The 17,296-nt window shown below is 40.5% G+C and overlaps 2 protein-coding genes across 3 annotated transcripts; one reads left to right on the forward strand and one right to left on the reverse strand.

Moving 5' to 3' along the window:
- Nucleotides 1-505: 505 nt before the first annotated feature.
- On the forward strand, nucleotides 506-8,126 carry pkd2l1 (polycystic kidney disease 2-like 1). Its single transcript, XM_086122064.1, has 15 exons — nucleotides 506-785; nucleotides 961-1,074; nucleotides 2,379-2,506; nucleotides 2,610-2,863; nucleotides 4,890-5,114; nucleotides 5,182-5,410; nucleotides 5,489-5,659; nucleotides 5,743-5,924; nucleotides 6,027-6,147; nucleotides 6,228-6,326; nucleotides 6,404-6,525; nucleotides 6,606-6,723; nucleotides 6,846-6,979; nucleotides 7,066-7,204; nucleotides 7,494-8,126. The coding sequence occupies exons 1-15, from the start codon at nucleotides 512-514 to the stop codon at nucleotides 7,605-7,607; spliced, it is 2,424 nt and encodes an 807-aa protein (XP_085978190.1). The 5' UTR covers nucleotides 506-511; the 3' UTR covers nucleotides 7,608-8,126.
- Nucleotides 8,127-8,186: 60 nt separating this feature from the next.
- Nucleotides 8,187-15,681, reverse strand: tial1 (TIA1 cytotoxic granule-associated RNA binding protein-like 1). 2 transcript variants are annotated; one of them, XM_086122062.1, is made up of 12 exons: nucleotides 15,489-15,681; nucleotides 14,962-15,058; nucleotides 14,616-14,714; nucleotides 14,442-14,496; nucleotides 14,273-14,360; nucleotides 12,265-12,340; nucleotides 11,267-11,375; nucleotides 11,089-11,184; nucleotides 10,928-11,012; nucleotides 10,721-10,844; nucleotides 10,442-10,587; nucleotides 8,187-10,308 (listed from the first exon to the last, which is right to left on the reverse strand). In XM_086122062.1, exons 1-12 carry the CDS (start codon nucleotides 15,515-15,517, stop codon nucleotides 10,185-10,187), a joined length of 1,128 nt encoding a protein of 375 aa, XP_085978188.1. In that variant the 5' UTR covers nucleotides 15,518-15,681; the 3' UTR covers nucleotides 8,187-10,184. The 2 variants fall into 2 exon arrangements, with proteins under 2 accessions (XP_085978188.1, XP_085978187.1); XM_086122061.1 differs by having other exon boundaries at nucleotides 14,273-14,496.
- Nucleotides 15,682-17,296: the final 1,615 nt, after the last annotated feature.

Raw genomic sequence — 17,296 nt, forward strand, 5'->3', positions numbered from 1 at the left:
ATACAGAAAACTGAAATATATGATGAACATCTTTCAATACGGCGCAGTGCATTTCTACAGCACAAAAATTGACATCTACTATAATCAACATACAACAGCCACTGCGATATTGCCAATAGAAACAAAGCAAAGCTCCCAATGGCACAATTTTTATGATTAGTGTAAGTCGAGATCAATGCAACATGTTCTTTGAGGTCGTAATACCTACGTAAGATTAAATGTAACTACACACAGTTCCTTTTAGCCAGTCAGTCAAAAAGAAATTTATTCTTACTATTTTCCGTCACGGGATACCTTTTTAATTTGTCAAGATTTGTGAAATCCATCATCAAGCCACCATCATACTGTCGCCTCAATTTCCTAACGATGACGACAAATGCTCCTGCAGAGGGCCCAGCAGCTCCTCCCTCCACATTGCTTATGTCACCTCCCCCTTATAAGCATCCGACTGCGCAGGTGTTCAAAAGCTGCCCCCGCCGCCCTGCTCGACTTTCCTCTCTGATCCTGCACCATGAAGAGTCTGAACAACCGTGCCGAAAGCCACCTGTCCAGCCAGGTGGAATGCGAGTTGGAAAACATGGGTTCATGGGTGAACCAGGGTTACATTGACAACTCGCCGCCCTTGCCCCGAGTTGTGAACACCGTCTACAACCCGCAGCCCCTCTTTCAGGGCTCCATGGAGAGCATCTACAATGTGGACATCCCTCGCTCGTTGCCGGAGGAGCCACACTTGGCTGATAAAATCTTGTCGAAGGAACGCAGAGGCTGCTGCTCTTTCATTAAAGGTAGGAACATTCTGGTCCTACTCTCAACGTCAACCTTAAGACTCATCTATGAATCTTTACCAAGACAATGATCACTCCCAAATGCATGTTAATCATGATCTACTAGTTTTATGGATGCTATAGCACAACAATTTTCTTCTTTCCTCTCCCTCCTTCTTTTCAATATTCTTGGTAGGTTTGTGGGGAACAACACTGACGGAGAACACCTCCGACAATCGGGAACTGTTTGTCCGCACAACTCTACGGGAGCTCATGATCTATCTGGTCTTCTTAGTGGATATTTGTCTTTGTAAGTAATAAGATCAATGGAAGAAATGAGGGTGCCTGAAATGTGGTTATAAGACATGTGAAATGTCGATGAAAATTAGACTTATTTGATTTCATACAGGATGGTCAAACAACAAATTTGATTTTTAACCCAAAACTTTACAAAGATGAATTAAGGGTCAAGTTTAGTTGAGATGGATTAACCAAAAAAATACAATGTGTAATGTTGTCCATTAACGTTTTATAAGGGAATACGTTAAATTAGATATTCAAATTTTTTTAATAGAACAATGCAATTATTACAACATTTGCCAATTCCCACCTTTAACCCCTCACAAAACACCCCCCCCCCCCAAAAAAAAACAAACGAATATTTCATGACAAGACTTTTGGACAAATCTTCTCATTTATATCATGAGCGAGGCCGTCCAAACTTTCGAGTCGTCATCCAAAGGCGCAATGGGCCCTATAAGAGTATTATCAAAAAATACTCTGCCCTTACTAATTGGTTATGAATAATGCAGTTTCATTTTAAAAATATTTATTATGGTGGCTGTTTGCATTGATGGTGAACTGCATTGCAGCATCCTGAGAGCTGTTGATCATATTTTGGTTGCCTCATTTTACATGGTCAAGAACTTGGTGAGTATTCATATTACCGAGGTTGGTTATAATTATTAATTGTCACAACTTTATCATCATGAAGGAAACATGTCGTTAAACCGATGCGAGACACTAGAAAATGTTTGACCACAAATGGTCCCTTGATTATGAATACATGTGACAGCGTTCTAAAATGACTTATGAATTAGCGCAAAAAAAAAAGAAAAAAAGAATTGAGAGCATGAGTGAAAATGTATCAATGAAATTGGAACAGTCGCCTTCCCATAAAAAGTGCTCCAGCACACTCCTGCTTCGATGCCCACCACAAACGTCCTCTCGAACGCTCCACCTGAGAGCTTTTGTCGAGCCATTAGCCGTGAAAGGGACATGACCGCAAGCCTTTTTGCCTTTTAGCGATAAGCGCATTGGGCCTCGTCCATTGTTTCTTTGTCTGCGTTACATTGACATTGTTTGACGAGGCTATTTGCGACGGGGCTGGCGCGCTCTCTCCTCAAACAAATTACAGCCTCTAATCTGGATCCATCTGATGGTGGCAACATAAATACATCCGAGGAACAGTGTCCAATGATAGCTTGTGTGTGTCCTGCCTTTGACGTGTCTTATCTTGGGAGCACTGAAAGGAGCGACGTTGAAAGGCGAGCCTGTACAAAGCAAGATAGCATCGCGTGAAGTCGTGAATAATGTCACAATGTTGTCTTTCAGTGACGTACGGTATGACGAGCTCAACCACCTACTATTACACTAAAGCCATGACTGACCTGTTTGTAAACACAGCTGGAGAAAGTGGGGTTAAGTTTCAGTCCATTAGCACCATGGGGGATTTCTGGACTGTGAGTATTTATCCTGATGGATTTCTCAGATTTTTTTTTAAACACAGTAGGAGGCAATTGGGTTATTTTGACAATTTCAACTTGTTTCTCTCTATATATATAGTTTGCTGAGGAACCACTACTCGATGGCCTCTACTGGACTAAATGGTACAATAACCAGTCCCTGGCCACTGGAGATCAGTCCTTCATCTACTATGAGAACATGTTGCTGGGAGTTCCCAGGATGAGGCAGATCAAGATCAAGAACAACTCCTGCAAAGTTCACAACGACTTCCAGGATGAGATCACAGGATGTTACGATGTCTACAATGAGAAGAAGGAGGACGATATCAACTTTGGCCTCATCAACGGCACAGCGTAAGTTACACCTCGTCAGTGCAGATTCACACTGTCCGGGTTGCTCTTCTTTCCTGGGCGGCTTGCCGGTAGAAGGCTCAAGAGTACCGCCTCACCGCCAATGTACTTTGAATAAGACTAAATAATAAAATGAACAAGTCATAATACACTAAAATGACAGAAATGTGATCTAGGTGATGATGAGAGCAGTTATTTCGTTCATCTGTGTTGTGACGGGTTTCCACCCTGCGCTGCAAAAAAAAAAAATCATGACTGACAGACTCTCATTCAAGGTTGCACATGTGCAATAGCTGCTCAATACAAGACTGCCAAGTGCATTTAGTTTTTCGTGATATTCGCCGCGGGAGAAGCTTGCCCATGTTTGGAAGTGTTTCTGTAGCATCCAAACAGAATGTAACAAGCAGGCTTTTTCTACTGCTTGCTCTATTGTTGTTAGAACTCTGAAATCACTCCGCCAGCCCTTCCCCTATTGGATGCGCCTTTTTTTTGTCACAGCAAAGTATGCCCACCTTGAGTGTCGGGGCACAACGCAGAATAAGATAGTCGACCATGCGCTGTGGGTTAGGTGGAGTGTAAAAAGAAGCATGTTTGGGTGCACAAGTACACAAACTCGATTTAAATAGAAGGACCGTCCAGGCTGAAATGACATCGGTCAGTCAAACCACGGTAGTTGGGAAGCGGAGGAAGAGATTTTAAGTAACTCAGTGAAATCGCTTAGACAACACCTTGAGAGAGGAGAACATACAAGCAGAGGTTTGAGATGAAAGAGTGCAGATCTGATCAGCTGAACAACAAATTTACCAAGTTGTCCAAAGGCTAGCGGAGACAATACACACCTGACACCATGTTTCGCAACAAAAGTTGGCGGACCGCATGCAGCGAGAATAAGACACCCAACTGACCACAAGCATCCAACCAGACCAACAGAGAACCTCGACATGGGCCAATACTTGATGGCGTCCGACACATTGGAGAGGTGTTGTCTTCATGCATGAATCGCTCTTTTTGGTTTTCACTGTACATGGAAGGTGTCAGTGTGTGTAGTGTTGTGTGGATTAGCAGTTTGCTTAACCCTGGAGAACCCACGGGGTCAAATTTGGCCCCTATTAATTCTGCTACTCAAATGCTACCCGTAAATCCCAAAGGGTCAAATCTGGCCCTAATCCTAAATTAGGATTAAAGCATTGAATATTTGAAAATACATATATTTTGGTGTTCAGTGAACATATAGCAGTCATTTAATGTATAATTCATCATTTTCCAAAGAAGAAAAGAGTTCTTGGGTTCTCCAGGGTTAAAGGTCAACATTGTGGATGGAGTGACCCAAGGCGGTAGGGGAGCGGTGTGGCTCGGCAAATGTTCTCGTCTCCCCAATACAGTATTTTAGAAGAGCCTTTTATTGTGTGCGGCACAGTGGTCCTTTGATACATTTTATGACTTATATTTTGATTATGACCTGTATTTTTTTTACAGTGTAATTCGGCATCCTTTTATTTTTATTTTTTACATTTTAATTGAGACCAATTTGAATCCATCTCCTCCCTGCCATGTCTCCTGTACAATAAACTAATAATAATACAACTGTATACTTGTTTTGAACTTTGAGCACATTTAAATGAGAGAAATGTGAATAAATACTAATGATGAGATTTACAGCCTTAAAACATATCCATATCGTGTAATTGTTAAAAAAAACTACTTTTTTCACGTATCGCGGGTTATTTTTTTAAACATAATCCCCGCGATAAACGAGGGACCACTGTACAACAATCATGTTTGCTAATCACCATTGTGAATTGCCATACATGCGGCAAAGGAAAAGTGCTCACAAACATAAATGTACACATCTTTGTGGACAATATTTCAAAGAGATATATGTATTTGTTTAGCCTACATCGGAGAAAGGCTACGATGTTTGAGTTAAACTCATGTTGCGTATCTATTACAAATTCTCCGCTGGAGAAAACACTATCAGCCGCTGACTTCTTCGGATATTTATTCCATATGTGACCTCGTACCTCTGCAGATGGAGCTACCACACTGAGAAAGTGATCAAGGGTTCCTCACATTGGGGTTTGCTGACCACCTACAGTGGAGCCGGATACTACCAGGACCTGGGTCGAACCAAGGAGGAAAGCGCGGTTCTACTCAGGGAGCTGGAGGAGAACCTCTGGCTAGATCGAGGAACCAGGGCCATCTTCATCGACTTCTCCACGTACAATGCAAACATCAACATGTTCTGTGTCATCAGGTACAGACTGGGATCCAAATCGCTCGATCGGAATGGCAATTTGTGTTTGACGTGAGTCTGTTGATAGGTTGGTAGTGGAATTCCCGGCAACGGGCGGAGCGATCCCTTCTTACCAGATACGAACGGTCAAACTGATTCGCTACATCAACTACTGGGACTACTTCATCCTGGGTTGTGAGATGGTCTTCTGTTTATTCATCCTCTATTATGTTGTGGAGGAGATACTTGAGCTTCGAATACACAAGTTCTCCTACTTCAAAAGCATCTGGAACATACTTGACATCGTAGTCATACTGGTAAGAAACATGTCACTCGGGAGAAATTCTTCCAGTTTTCGGTAAGTTTAAAACGATGAACGCGTCTCTCATTTCCAGCTCGCCATTGTTGCCATTGTGTTCAATATTTTCCGGACAGTCAAAGTGGACAAGTTGCTTGGCAAATTATTGGACCAACCGGAAATTTATGCCGACTTTGAGTTTCTGGCCTTCTGGCAAACACAATACAACAATATGAATGCAGTCAACTTGTTCTTTGCATGGATCAAGGTAAAATTCTGCCGCGCTCCAACTCTCAACGTTGACATGTGTCACCTTTCCTGAAATAGCGTGCGCTCTTCTTGTCATTGTAGGTGTTCAAGTACATTAGTTTCAATAAGACCATGACCCAGCTGTCCTCCACGCTGGGTCGCTGTGCCAAAGACATTATAGGATTTGCTATAATGTTCTTCATCGTGTTCTTCGCGTACGCTCAGCTTGGATATTTGCTGTTTGGTACAGAGGTGGAATCCTTCAGCACCTTTGTCAAGTGCATGTAAGAGATATATCCGGAACAGCAGAATAACTTGAATCTACGTTGTGCCTGAACTCATCAGTCTTTCCATCTCTTCCCCCCCCCCCCCCCCCCCCCCCGCAGCTTCACCCAGTTCAGGATTATTCTCGGAGACTTTGACTATGATGCAATTGATCGTGCAAACAGAGTTCTCGGACCAATTTATTTTGTCACTTATGTTTTCTTCGTTTTCTTTGTCCTGCTCGTAAGCCATCCTGCTCCGCAAGTCATTTAAAAGTCAGATAATACCGTATATTTACAGTTTCATGTTTCCTATCTCTTCAGAACATGTTTCTCGCCATCATAAATGACACGTATTCGGAGGTGAAAGAGGAGCTATCATCCCAAAAAGATGAGCTTCAAATCAGCGACATCATCAAACAGGTAACACGTGGTGTACCACTGTTTGGGGATTCAACATTTAAATAGGATTTCACGTGGTCTGGATTCTTTCCAATCAGAGTTACATGAAGACATTCATGAAGCTGAAGCTTAAAAATGAGAAAATATCCGATGTTCAGAGGGCTCTACGCGCTGGATCGGGCGAAATTGAATTCAAGGATTTTCGGGAAACTTTAAAAGAGTACGTGGAAAAGATTACGACCGCATCTTATTATGTCAAAAGATTGAAACACAATCCTCACCACTCCGATGATGTCGCAGGATGGGACATGCGGATCATGAAATTTCTGCAGCTTTCTCACAGTTTGACCGTGATGGGAACCACATTCTAGATGAGGATGAACAGGAAAAGATGAAAACAGAGCTGGAGGAAAAGAGGGTTTGTCGAGTTACATGCTTTGACCTCGACACCATTTCAAACATTCTCATGATCTCATATCTTGCTTTCTTTATGTGAGCAACAAAGTCCCGTAAAGCTTTTGAATTTTCCGATTTTCTCAGGATGCCCTTGCTGCTGAACTCAACAATCTTGGAATGAACTACGGGATAGAATTAGGGCAAAAGACTCCAGTGATCTTAAGCGACCAAAAGAGCAACTCCGGTCACACGTTTATGGACCGAGAACAGTTTCTAAGGTCACATTTCGCCTCCCCCCCAAAAAGTCTACATTTTATATGACATTAATCCAAGTCTCTTCACAATGTCTCTCTGTCAATTGCAGATTGGCCAGGCAGGTTCTCCACCTTGAAAGTGCCATGTCTGGCATTACAGTGAAGATTGAGTTGATTTTGAAGAAAATTGGGATAGAGGACATAACCGAACTAAACAAAATGAATGGGAAGTCGGTGACCAATCATATCGTAAGTATAAGCCTCCAGTGTCGGCAATATTGAATTGTATGGTAGGTTAATTGGACACTGTGGAATTGCCCGTGAGTGTGAATGGTTGTCTACATGTGTCTTAAAAGATTGCATCAGGTCTGTCACATTAGTACAGTACCAGTATATGAAATGACTTGACCTGCAATAACTTAAGAAGAAAAAAAAGTGTAAAAATGTGTTACAATCAGAATACATGAACAAATTGATGGCTCATGATGGAAATACGATCGGCATGTATGTGACTTCTTTTTCTAATGACCGCACGCAGGCGGATAAAAATGCCTCTGATGGGAGTATTTTGGTTTGCGTGGACCGAGGGACAAAGGCTGCGCTGCCATCAGGGAGAATTTGCACTGTCCCCACATATGACTGTCATATGTGATAAAGCCATGAGATGTGACAAAGGGGATGAAGAACGAGTTACAGATCAAATATGTCAATGCTTTAAAAGAAACCTGTCATAACTGAAAATATCCTCCAAGATTAACACTCTCAACTCAACACACAAACACTTGAACTTTGGACCGGTCAAGTTTTACTGAAATCTATAAATTATGGGCACTTTTTTTTTTGCTACTGTATCTAGACATCAGATAAAATGTTCAAGCACAAAAACTTAGATGACTATAGTGTTAAATGTTGTAGATTTCACTTAAACATAAAACTACATATTAGAAGTGTTGTGTAAGTTCTCTATATCTAAATAGACTGTTGTGCAACACAGTATAACAAATTAATAAATGCCTAAAAAGTAATTTTTCCGTTTACTCAAAAGTCTGTCAACTTCTTTGCTTAGTATGTTGAAGTATGAGTAATGGTCTTAAATGTTAATGTGCAATAAAGCGTTATTCACGTCCGTCCTGGTCTTGAGCTGCAAATGCTCGAATACAAGTGAGCAACGTTGTGTTGGTTAGATGCAAGATGCAGCTGAATACGTGTCTAATAAACATACTAACAGAAGTGGTTTGAACGTGTCTTTATTTCAAGTGACTAAACTGCGTTTTCTATTTTTTCTAATGAAAACCATCCCCAGCCTTTATTGAACATCACTTATCACGGAAGCAAATTGTCATTACATTCAATATCTTATGCAACAAACATATACTGTGTGCACGTCACAATCGTGCAGTTCAAGCTAAAATATCATCTATGCTTTCTGCTACTTCAAGAAAAAGGACAAATCCGCAGTGGGCGATTTAAAATTGGCCAAACCACTTGAGGGGCCCCCCCTATATGAAATGAATCATATTGACTGACAAGGTTTTTCCAGAACATCCAACCCATAGTGATGTACACAGCATGACCGTAGCTGCAATTATTTGGGGATATTGTTATTTTGTCAATTGTCGTGTTAATCCCAAACAGCTCTTTTAGCCCCCCCCCCAATCCGAACAAAAAAAATAAAATCAAGTCTATTACACACGATACAACAAATGGCACATAATTTCAAGCCAAATGAAAAGGTGCCTATGATTGAAATTCACTTCAGAGTACACCAAGGGGCAAATGTGGAGAGGGCGGGGGTTGCCATATTTACAAATCCTTCCACCAACATGCAAAAAGCCCAAAAAAAAAAAGTAAGGAAGGACATACGATCTGTTTGTCGTTACAAAGGTGGTTGATTAGAAAATGCTCCATAATCAGGGATTGGTCTTCAAGGAATAATGAAAAAGAAAGACTTTATATTCCTCTAGGAAACCAGCCCAGAATCAGCATAAAGATTATCTGTTAACAAGATGATGAATTGTTTTAACACTTCAATGCAACAGTGAGCCTATCTCAAAAGGTTTTTGTTTCCCTCCTTTGCTATGAGACAGGTTCACCAACACAAAATATATCAAAAGCTTACAAAGAACATGCTGTCAGAGCAGTGAAAGTAACATGAACTTTGCTCATCACTCAGAGAAATCTCACCACTGCTTTAATTATTTTAAAGCCACAGCACACGATCGAAATTGTTGTGCTCTGCAAAGTATTTCAGGAGGTCTTTTTTCCAAAGCACTTTTCATTCGCATCAAAATTGCAGTGACTCTATGGCTATTGGCTCAACACAAACCAATACTGTAAGGTTGCCGTGGCTCATTGCAATTGTTGCAGATTTAAATTTAAAATATCAACTCAAGTCTTGTGACTTTTTCTTACCAATTGTATCAAATAGAAAAAAAAACGCGCCAAGCACGAGCAGTACATAAACATTCGCACTCGACTACAACGAACAAATGGAAAATATTAAATGTAGTTTTATATTTGTGAAGAACACGATTGGAGTATGTATTGCTGTAGTTCGAGGTTTCAAGCGTGATTCCACCAGAACACAAATATAGTTTTGGTTGCAGTGATGTGATTTTTACGTATGTATTTTAGAGCTTTTTCTCAAATTTGAAATGTGATTGGGGCGAGTTTTTCCTGCGAGGTGATCTTGAGCATTTCGCCCATAGCCAACAGATACTGCAGCTGTTCAGTAGGACGACTGCATTGAATGTCACCTATTGTCCCTTTGCTCTGGTCCATATCAGTAAAAACAGGCAGGTGGCTCACCTGTGTATTGCAGTACAAGATGGATTCGATGTCTCGTTCCAGAATGCAGGCAAATACAAGGTTAAGTGCACCATGAAGGTCATATGACATGAGGATAATTTTTACTGCTTAATCCCTGATAAAAAAAGATAATTCTCACAAAGGGGCCAACAAGAGCCACAGGAGTGAGAACACAATCGGACTGATTAATTTGATGGCGATGTTTAATGCTAGACTTGCATTTCATTGTCCTGTAGCATGTTCATACACTGAAATTTTCATTTGAGGAAAAAAATAAAATAAAATTAAACATTCTTAGTGAAATGGGCACAATCATTACAAAAAAAAAAGTTATTTGTCCTATGAGGCAAACAGATGCTTTATGTATAATGGTTTGACCAGAGCTGGTTCTTCTTAGTAATGGGCTTGTGTTCGGACCAGCTCACTGTGTCTGGTAACCTGTCATGTTGAAGTTGGTCAGGTTGGACACGACTGAATTCGCAGAGGCTGAAGCCTGAGCCGATTGAGATCCAAATCCGCCGACCCAGCCGGGCGACTGAGACTGCCTGTGAATTCGATCATTTATGAATATGCAAGTTCATTGCAAACGAGGAATATTTAATGAATGCGTTATAACTTTGAGGAAGCATCATGGCAGTCAAAGGCTGCAATGAAACGTTGCATGATTTTGATACATACTCTACTCCAAAGCCTTGTTGGTTCCATGACTGGCCATACATGTTGTAGGAGGGAACTTGCCATCCATTAGTCACATACTGCTGCCCATATTGCTGCTGTGGACTTCCATAGACCTGATTCCACTGCCCCCACTGACCATATTCAACCTGTGACAAGAAATAAAAAAATAATGGAGTCATACAATCGGGAGCAAACAATCAACTTGACTGGAAAGGATGCATGATTGACGTTGATTCCAACAACATAACAAAACATATGACTTCAAGAGAATTACTTTACCTGCTGTGAGCCTTTGGTCATATCAGGAGATTCTTTGCCCCAGTAGCACTTCACTATGTGTCCTTCAATGCCTGTGCCATTAACTGACACAATGGCATGGGCAGCACTGTCATGGGAGGAAAACCTTTCAAATAGAAGAGTGTTATCAAGCAATTTCATCCGACAAGAGAACTTGGTTGACATCTAGGGGCCAAATGCTGTAATTACCTGATGAAAGAATACCCTTTCTCTGGGAAAACTCTGATTTCCATGATCTGCCCAAATGGTGAGAAGGTCTGACGCATTAAGGTATCTGACATAATGAGAAAGAAAGAGTACTCTATAGTACATACTGTATGTCAAAACAACACTAAATGCAAACTACTTACCAGATAGTCCTGACTGGATGCCGCCACAGTACACTGTACAGTTCTGCGGGCTGGATTGGCTCACAACATCATCGAACCGCAGTTGTTTTGAGCCATCTGAAAGGTACAAAAATACCCCCCAAAAAACTTCAGCCCACCATTGCTGTACAATCAGCAAACATTTGCATTCTAAACTTACTGTCCTGCGAATTCTTTGGAGCAGGTGGCTTTCGCGTTGCCCAATTGGTCCTGATTTGGCGACCTCCGAGCCACTGCCCACCCATATGAACAATGGCGTTCTCAGCATCCTATAGGAACAAATCAAGAAGTCAAAACCGAGTTTACTGAATACATTTCTGTATACCGACTAGTAATACTAGTGATCAATAATTGAACATGCTGAATTTAAACAAATAGCGGCCAGCTTACTATAACCGCAAAGGGGTTGGGGATGTTTAGTTTGAAATAGGCAATCTTGGAACACTATCAGAAAAGGACTGTAGCGGAGAATGCTGAAAATAAGACATAAAAAAAAAAAAAAAGCTCTTTGGAATAGTCCCTGGTGGTGTACAGCCTGGACTGATCGCTGGCCAATTGCAGTGTTTTACAATAATATTTACAATTATTATCATATGTACTTGCGGCTAGATATCAAAGCATAGAGAGCTTCTGTCACCAAAAGGAATGGGTGCAGCCTTTGAATGGCGCAATCCATCGCTGTCAACAGCTTCTCAAAAATTTCAAACACTCTCTCCTTGATTTGTGCCCGCTTTCCTTTCTTTGAGGCAATCCACATCTTCCTTGACAAATCATGCCATGTTTTTAAGGTCCGCTTTAAAAAAGATAAATGTGCGGCGCTCTACCGCTTGGCGTACGGGTGTAAGCGGACGACTAATTTTTTCACAGGGGTCCACTTCAGTTGCGGTGTTCAGCGAGCCGAGCCTGAAGCAGATGATGCATCCAGTGACTCAACGAGGCGTGGCCACTATGTGGGTAAATTCAGCAATGACATTCGGGCTCGTAATCTACATATGATTCTGTTCATGTTATTCTCAACAGTGTTATAGTAGGAGGTTATGCAGGTATGACTGTGTGTATTACTATACACTTCTATAGCTATTTGCCCAAAAAAAAAGTAAGAATAATAAACAGGAAAAGAAATAACCTTTCATCTGTGTTGCGGCACTGGAGCCTTACCAGTTTGTTGTAGAAGGACACAAATCCATACCCCTTTGATTTGCCTGTCGCCATGTCCTTCACAACACGAGCATCTCTGGAGCGAAATGTGAAAAGATTTTCAGTGAGTATTCCGGTCAAAATGCATTATTAAAAAAAAAAAAAGGAGCCACGCAAGACACACTGAACTGTGAATCCACTACACTGTCCTATATTACTGGTAGCTATCAGGACCCTGGACTGAGTGCTGACTCACTGACTCAAAAGCAGGAATTTAAGTAGGCATACATGCAGTCTACAGATAGATTTTACACATCGTAAAATGGATTATCAAATTATTGCCACAAGAGCACCACTTTATCTCCTACTCTTAATCTCATGAAATATACGCTGTACACTACCATGCATTCTTAAACTAGTCTTCTGGCCTACAAATTAAAAATGTATAGAATATGTAAGAGGAAAAAAAGGAATAAAATGGCATACATGGCTAGATTTCTTTTTTCCCTTGGTCAATTCTTTACCGCCAATATGGAGAGTATGGCATTTGGGGAGCTGCAAATTTTGAGAAATTGACAATTTTCAGAAATTTGGGAAGAAGACCTTAATGCGACAAAACTTAATAGACAATTGAATATGAAACACTTGAAATATAGATTTAGAGGAATACATTTAATATTGAATGTGATCGTCTATACTATATCACGTAAAGACAGAGCATCTACAAATAAAGACAGAGGAAAAATGGAATAAATAGAGAAAAAAAAACTACATCTGAGTCTCCAGAGTGCACAGTTCCTTGCTGTTAGCCTTCAAGCTCCTGTCCAATCCTATGAGCATTTCTGTAAAATAACCAAAATGCTATTACTTCACTGAGACCCACATCTAAAAGCTGTTCAGGTTCACATACACAGCTTACATTGCGCTGACACTTCCCATAGACTAAATATGCATAGGAGAGCAACACTAGCTGACACAATGCAGAAAACACAAGTGAACAACGATAAGAGAGCACTTCAGTATGTGATTGATAATCGACAACTCCAAATGCGGCCGATACAATTCTCTCAGGGAGTTTAAAAGGACTTCAGTGTCCATTGTTCTCTGGTTACGGTTTCGGATGCTGGTATCACCGGATGGCTCAAGTTATGTTGGCAAAATCTACAGCTTTGTTTTTAATGCATTGGGTGATGTATACTAATTATTAGAACACTCACAGAAGACTTTTATTTATTTTTTAGACCACATTGAATTCGAAACAGAATCAGATCTAAATGAGGTGTAATTTAAGTGCAACTAGATGCCCAGATTGCAATTAAAGTTTCACAAAAATAGGAATGATGGACACTATTTAAAAACATAAATGTCCAGAATCATTGACATAATGAACAAAAACAGGCGGTCATTTAATTTGTCTTCCAAAAGAACAAGTAACTTGGATATTCTTGGCCTTTTTGTGCAAGCAAAGATGATGGCTCTGCCTACAGTTATGTCATATGAGCTCATCGAAAATCGGGGTGATTTGCATAAAATAATCTGACATTATTTCCTCAATGGTAAATATTTGTGGGAAAATTGAAAACTGAGAATATGCACATCAATCACAACTTGACTGTATCTCTCTTTCCGATGAAGGCAAAAAATATAAACTCTGTGGCTCCTCAAACTAATTCTGAATTCAAAATCAACATAAGACGACGAGAGAACATTTTAATAAACCTGCAGAGGTATGCGTTTGTTTTCCTTCCAACTCATCTTTTCAGGAACACTTTACAGAATTTACCAGGCGGACAATGTATACACAAATACTTTTGTTTTGCTTTTATTCTTTTATGGCTTGAAAACAGCTATCAATGTCATTCTTCTGTCTTCTCAATAAGGTAGTACATAACATTTTGAGTACTGTATTCTATAAATATTATTGCTGCAGTAATACTAGCTTTTGAAAATTGGTGACAAAACATGATTCTTAGAGGAAAGCTTCAATGCTGTGATAATGAAAATAAATATAGAAATAAAGTAAACTTACGAGATTCTCCCAAAAGGTGCAAATGCAGCCCTCACATCTTCAGTGGTAATCTCGGGACTTAGATCACCCACAAACACATGAAAGTGATCTATAATGGCATAAAAACAATTACCGTTACAAAAATATCTTCCCTTTTCACTCCCAGTACATAAATGTTCCAAACACTTACTGGATGTGTCTTTCTTTTGGCTACTGGGAGTGGTGGCCCAATTTACTTTGACTTCCTGAAAATAAAGGAAACAAACATTTCATTTTTAACAGCAAGGCAGGCATTTTCTACGCAAGAAGCAAAAAATACCACGGTTTCAAAATGACTAAATTTGTACCAATAAAGGTATCCCACCTTCCCTAGTATTTTCCTCCCATTCATAGCTGCTAGGGCTGCAGCAGCATCTCTGTGCTCAAAGAATTCCACAAAGCAATAGGGGTCATTGGTTGTATGCTACAAGAGAAAAAAAAATTGGCTTTCAATTACGTTGCATACGTTAAATGATGACTTTAAATTCCTGTCACTTTTTTTCATTACTGAGGGAAAAATTAAATCACTGCGAATTTCAAATTTCCAATGTAACGCTTCAGGTATAAATCGAATCGCTTTGCGTACATTGGTAACACATTCATATTTACATTCATTTTGGCATTTCTACTTCAGAATCGCAATATAGCGCTAAACTAAGTTCACCACTTACCTCGGTGATCATTTTACAACTTTTACAAGGCCCTATTTGAGTAAAGAGTTGCAGAATCAGAATTTCAGTCACATCCCTGGAGAGGTTTCCCACGTAACTGAAAGGAAATAAAATAACCTCTGTAAGAGTACTCCAACAATTCAATAATATCAACAACAACACAAGTGTCGTAAGGGCTTGTGAGCGATTAACCTAGACAAGCCAACGTGTTAGTGCAACTTAGTTCCATTCGCTTGAAAGTCGGACAAACCGCCGAGCTAATGCTGCTAATTTAGCTGCTCATGATATTTGCGGTAGTTTGACTCCATTCGACTGTTACGGAGCATATTGAACGAGCAACAAAAATAGCTGTGAATTTATATTTTCACAAACACTGTGGGTGGACGTTGTCTTCAACTTCACTGTTGCCAGAAATACAAACCAATAAACGCCTGACTTCGTGTTGGCAGCGCAAATTAAGTTAGCAACCGCGTTTTAAAATTAGCACAGCAAACGTTTCGCAAATTAGTAAAACTATTGGAATTTACAGTGTCCTGGGGTAGGAATCGTCGTCCATTGCCGATGTCGACTGTCACCAAAATCCAAAAGCAATGAAGAAGAAAAAATCTATTTGCTGGTAAACTAAAGTTTCTCGCTTCCTCGGTACGCTAAATCAACTTGCTAACTAGCCAGAAGCTAGCTAACCGGACACCAGGCTTACGTCATGCTGCTACGCCACAAGTGTCTAGAACGCATGCGTATTCTGTGACGCCATGTATGACAGAGCGCCAAATATCTTCTTCCTCCTCTTTTGGTTTTGTCATGGTGGTTGCCAAACAATTTAATGCGCCATTACCGCCACCAACTGATCTGGAGGGTGAGTCCTAATGATCTCCAAATATCTAATTTAACCCTCGTTTTATTTATCAGTGCCTGGACTCACAGAGTTCGTTGGAATCTTGGTAGCACCCCCCTCCCAAAATGTTCTCAGGCCTCGCCCTCCAAAAAATGATTTTACATAAATTAAATTTTAAAATAAAAATCTGAATTAGAATCTTTATTGACCAAGTATGTAACACACAAGGAATTTGTCTCTGGCAGTACGAGCTACACTTATATTGCAGTAACAAGCAACTATGATCAACAAAAACATGCCATATAAGTATAGAAAGACCTTTTGTAATGTAAGGGTACCATTGTGCAATAGTACCACCCAATGACAGCTGTGTGACAATGCGCAGAGTCATCAAGCAGAGATAAAGTGATCAGTGGTGTGGTACTTACAAAACTATGATGTTTGTGGAGTTGGTGCCGATAATCGTATGAATTCAGAATTAGATTTATTGGAGCCAAACATAGTTACCCCAACACAAGAGCATGGAAGGGATCATCTGGCACTCCCTGTTAAAGATGTTAAGATCTTCAGTCTGCACATCCTCAGCCATTCGAGACTACCTCTAATGGTTAGGTAAGTCTATGGCACATGTGTCAAACTCAAGGCCCAGGGGGCCAAATCTGGTTTCCCATGTCCTTTTATGTGGAGCATTCGCTTCACAGTACAGAGATCCCGGTTTCGCATCTGTGGCCCGCCTTCCTGTGTGGAGTTTGCATGTTCGCCTGTTTGGGTTTTCTCCAGGTACAGTACTACGGTTTCTTCCCTCTTTCCAAAAACATGTTCCTCGGTGTGATCGTGATTTTGAATGATTGTTTGTCTGTGTGCCCTATGATTGGTTGGCAACCATTTCAGGGTGTAACCTGCTGCCCGCAGACAACTGGGATAGGCGCCAGCATGTCGGCGACCCTCGTGAGGATCAGCAGTTTGGGTAGTGGATGGATGAATGCATGATTATAAAGTGGACAGCAACAAGAGATAAATATAAGACAAATTAGTTGGCCCAGGTAATTTCAAAACTACGACTTTAATATGATTTATCTTTAATTTACACGTCATTATGTAATGCTGTTCTTCAACCATTTAGGCACATATGTGGCAAAAATGTATTCTCTGTCACTTCAAAACTATTTCGGAGCAAGCGTTGTTGAGTGTAGTGAGCCATAGTCATGTCATTCGCCTCTATGCACGGAGTCACAACAGAGTGACAGCCCGAGTTGCCATCATTAAAAACAGATGCCATTCTTTGATGCTACCACACACCAAGTAGGGAGCAATTGCAGCGATTAATTTAATTTTGATAACTTTATTAGCTGCTCAAAGAGAAATTGTTGTCTGAAATTTCCTGTTAATTCAAAATGATGAGCTCAACTTACTTTGTGACCTTTTTTCACATACAGTTTTGCATATACTGTAACAATGTGATCCCCCCCCCTTTTTTTTATGATTAATGCTATAACTCCG

Source organism: Hippocampus guttulatus, chromosome 10 (assembly GCF_054856545.1).
Source record: "Hippocampus guttulatus isolate MCC_2025c chromosome 10, RoL_Hgut_1.0, whole genome shotgun sequence".
Lineage (NCBI taxonomy): Eukaryota > Metazoa > Chordata > Actinopteri > Syngnathiformes > Syngnathidae > Hippocampus > Hippocampus guttulatus.

What these genes read in the sequence shown, in the direction of transcription:
- pkd2l1 (XM_086122064.1), top strand. Translation starts at nt 512, where the DNA reads ATGAAGAGTCTGAACAACCGTGCCGAAAGCCACCTGTCCAGCCAGGTG. An exon ending in CTGCTGCTCTTTCATTAAAG is followed by an intron (nt 786 to 960) that starts GTAGGAACATTC and finishes TATTCTTGGTAG; the next exon opens with GTTTGTGGGGAACAACACTG. An exon ending in AACATGTTCTGTGTCATCAG is followed by an intron (nt 5,115 to 5,181) that starts GTACAGACTGGG and finishes GTCTGTTGATAG; the next exon opens with GTTGGTAGTGGAATTCCCGG.
- tial1 (XM_086122061.1), bottom strand. Translation starts at nt 15,517, where the DNA reads ATGGACGACGATTCCTACCCCAGGACACT. An exon ending in TCCAAAGAATTCGCAGGACA is followed by an intron (nt 11,185 to 11,266) that starts GTAAGTTTAGAA and finishes TGTACCTTTCAG; the next exon opens with ATGGCTCAAAACAACTGCGG. An exon ending in AAAGGGTATTCTTTCATCAG is followed by an intron (nt 10,845 to 10,927) that starts GTAATTACAGCA and finishes TCTATTTGAAAG; the next exon opens with GTTTTCCTCCCATGACAGTG.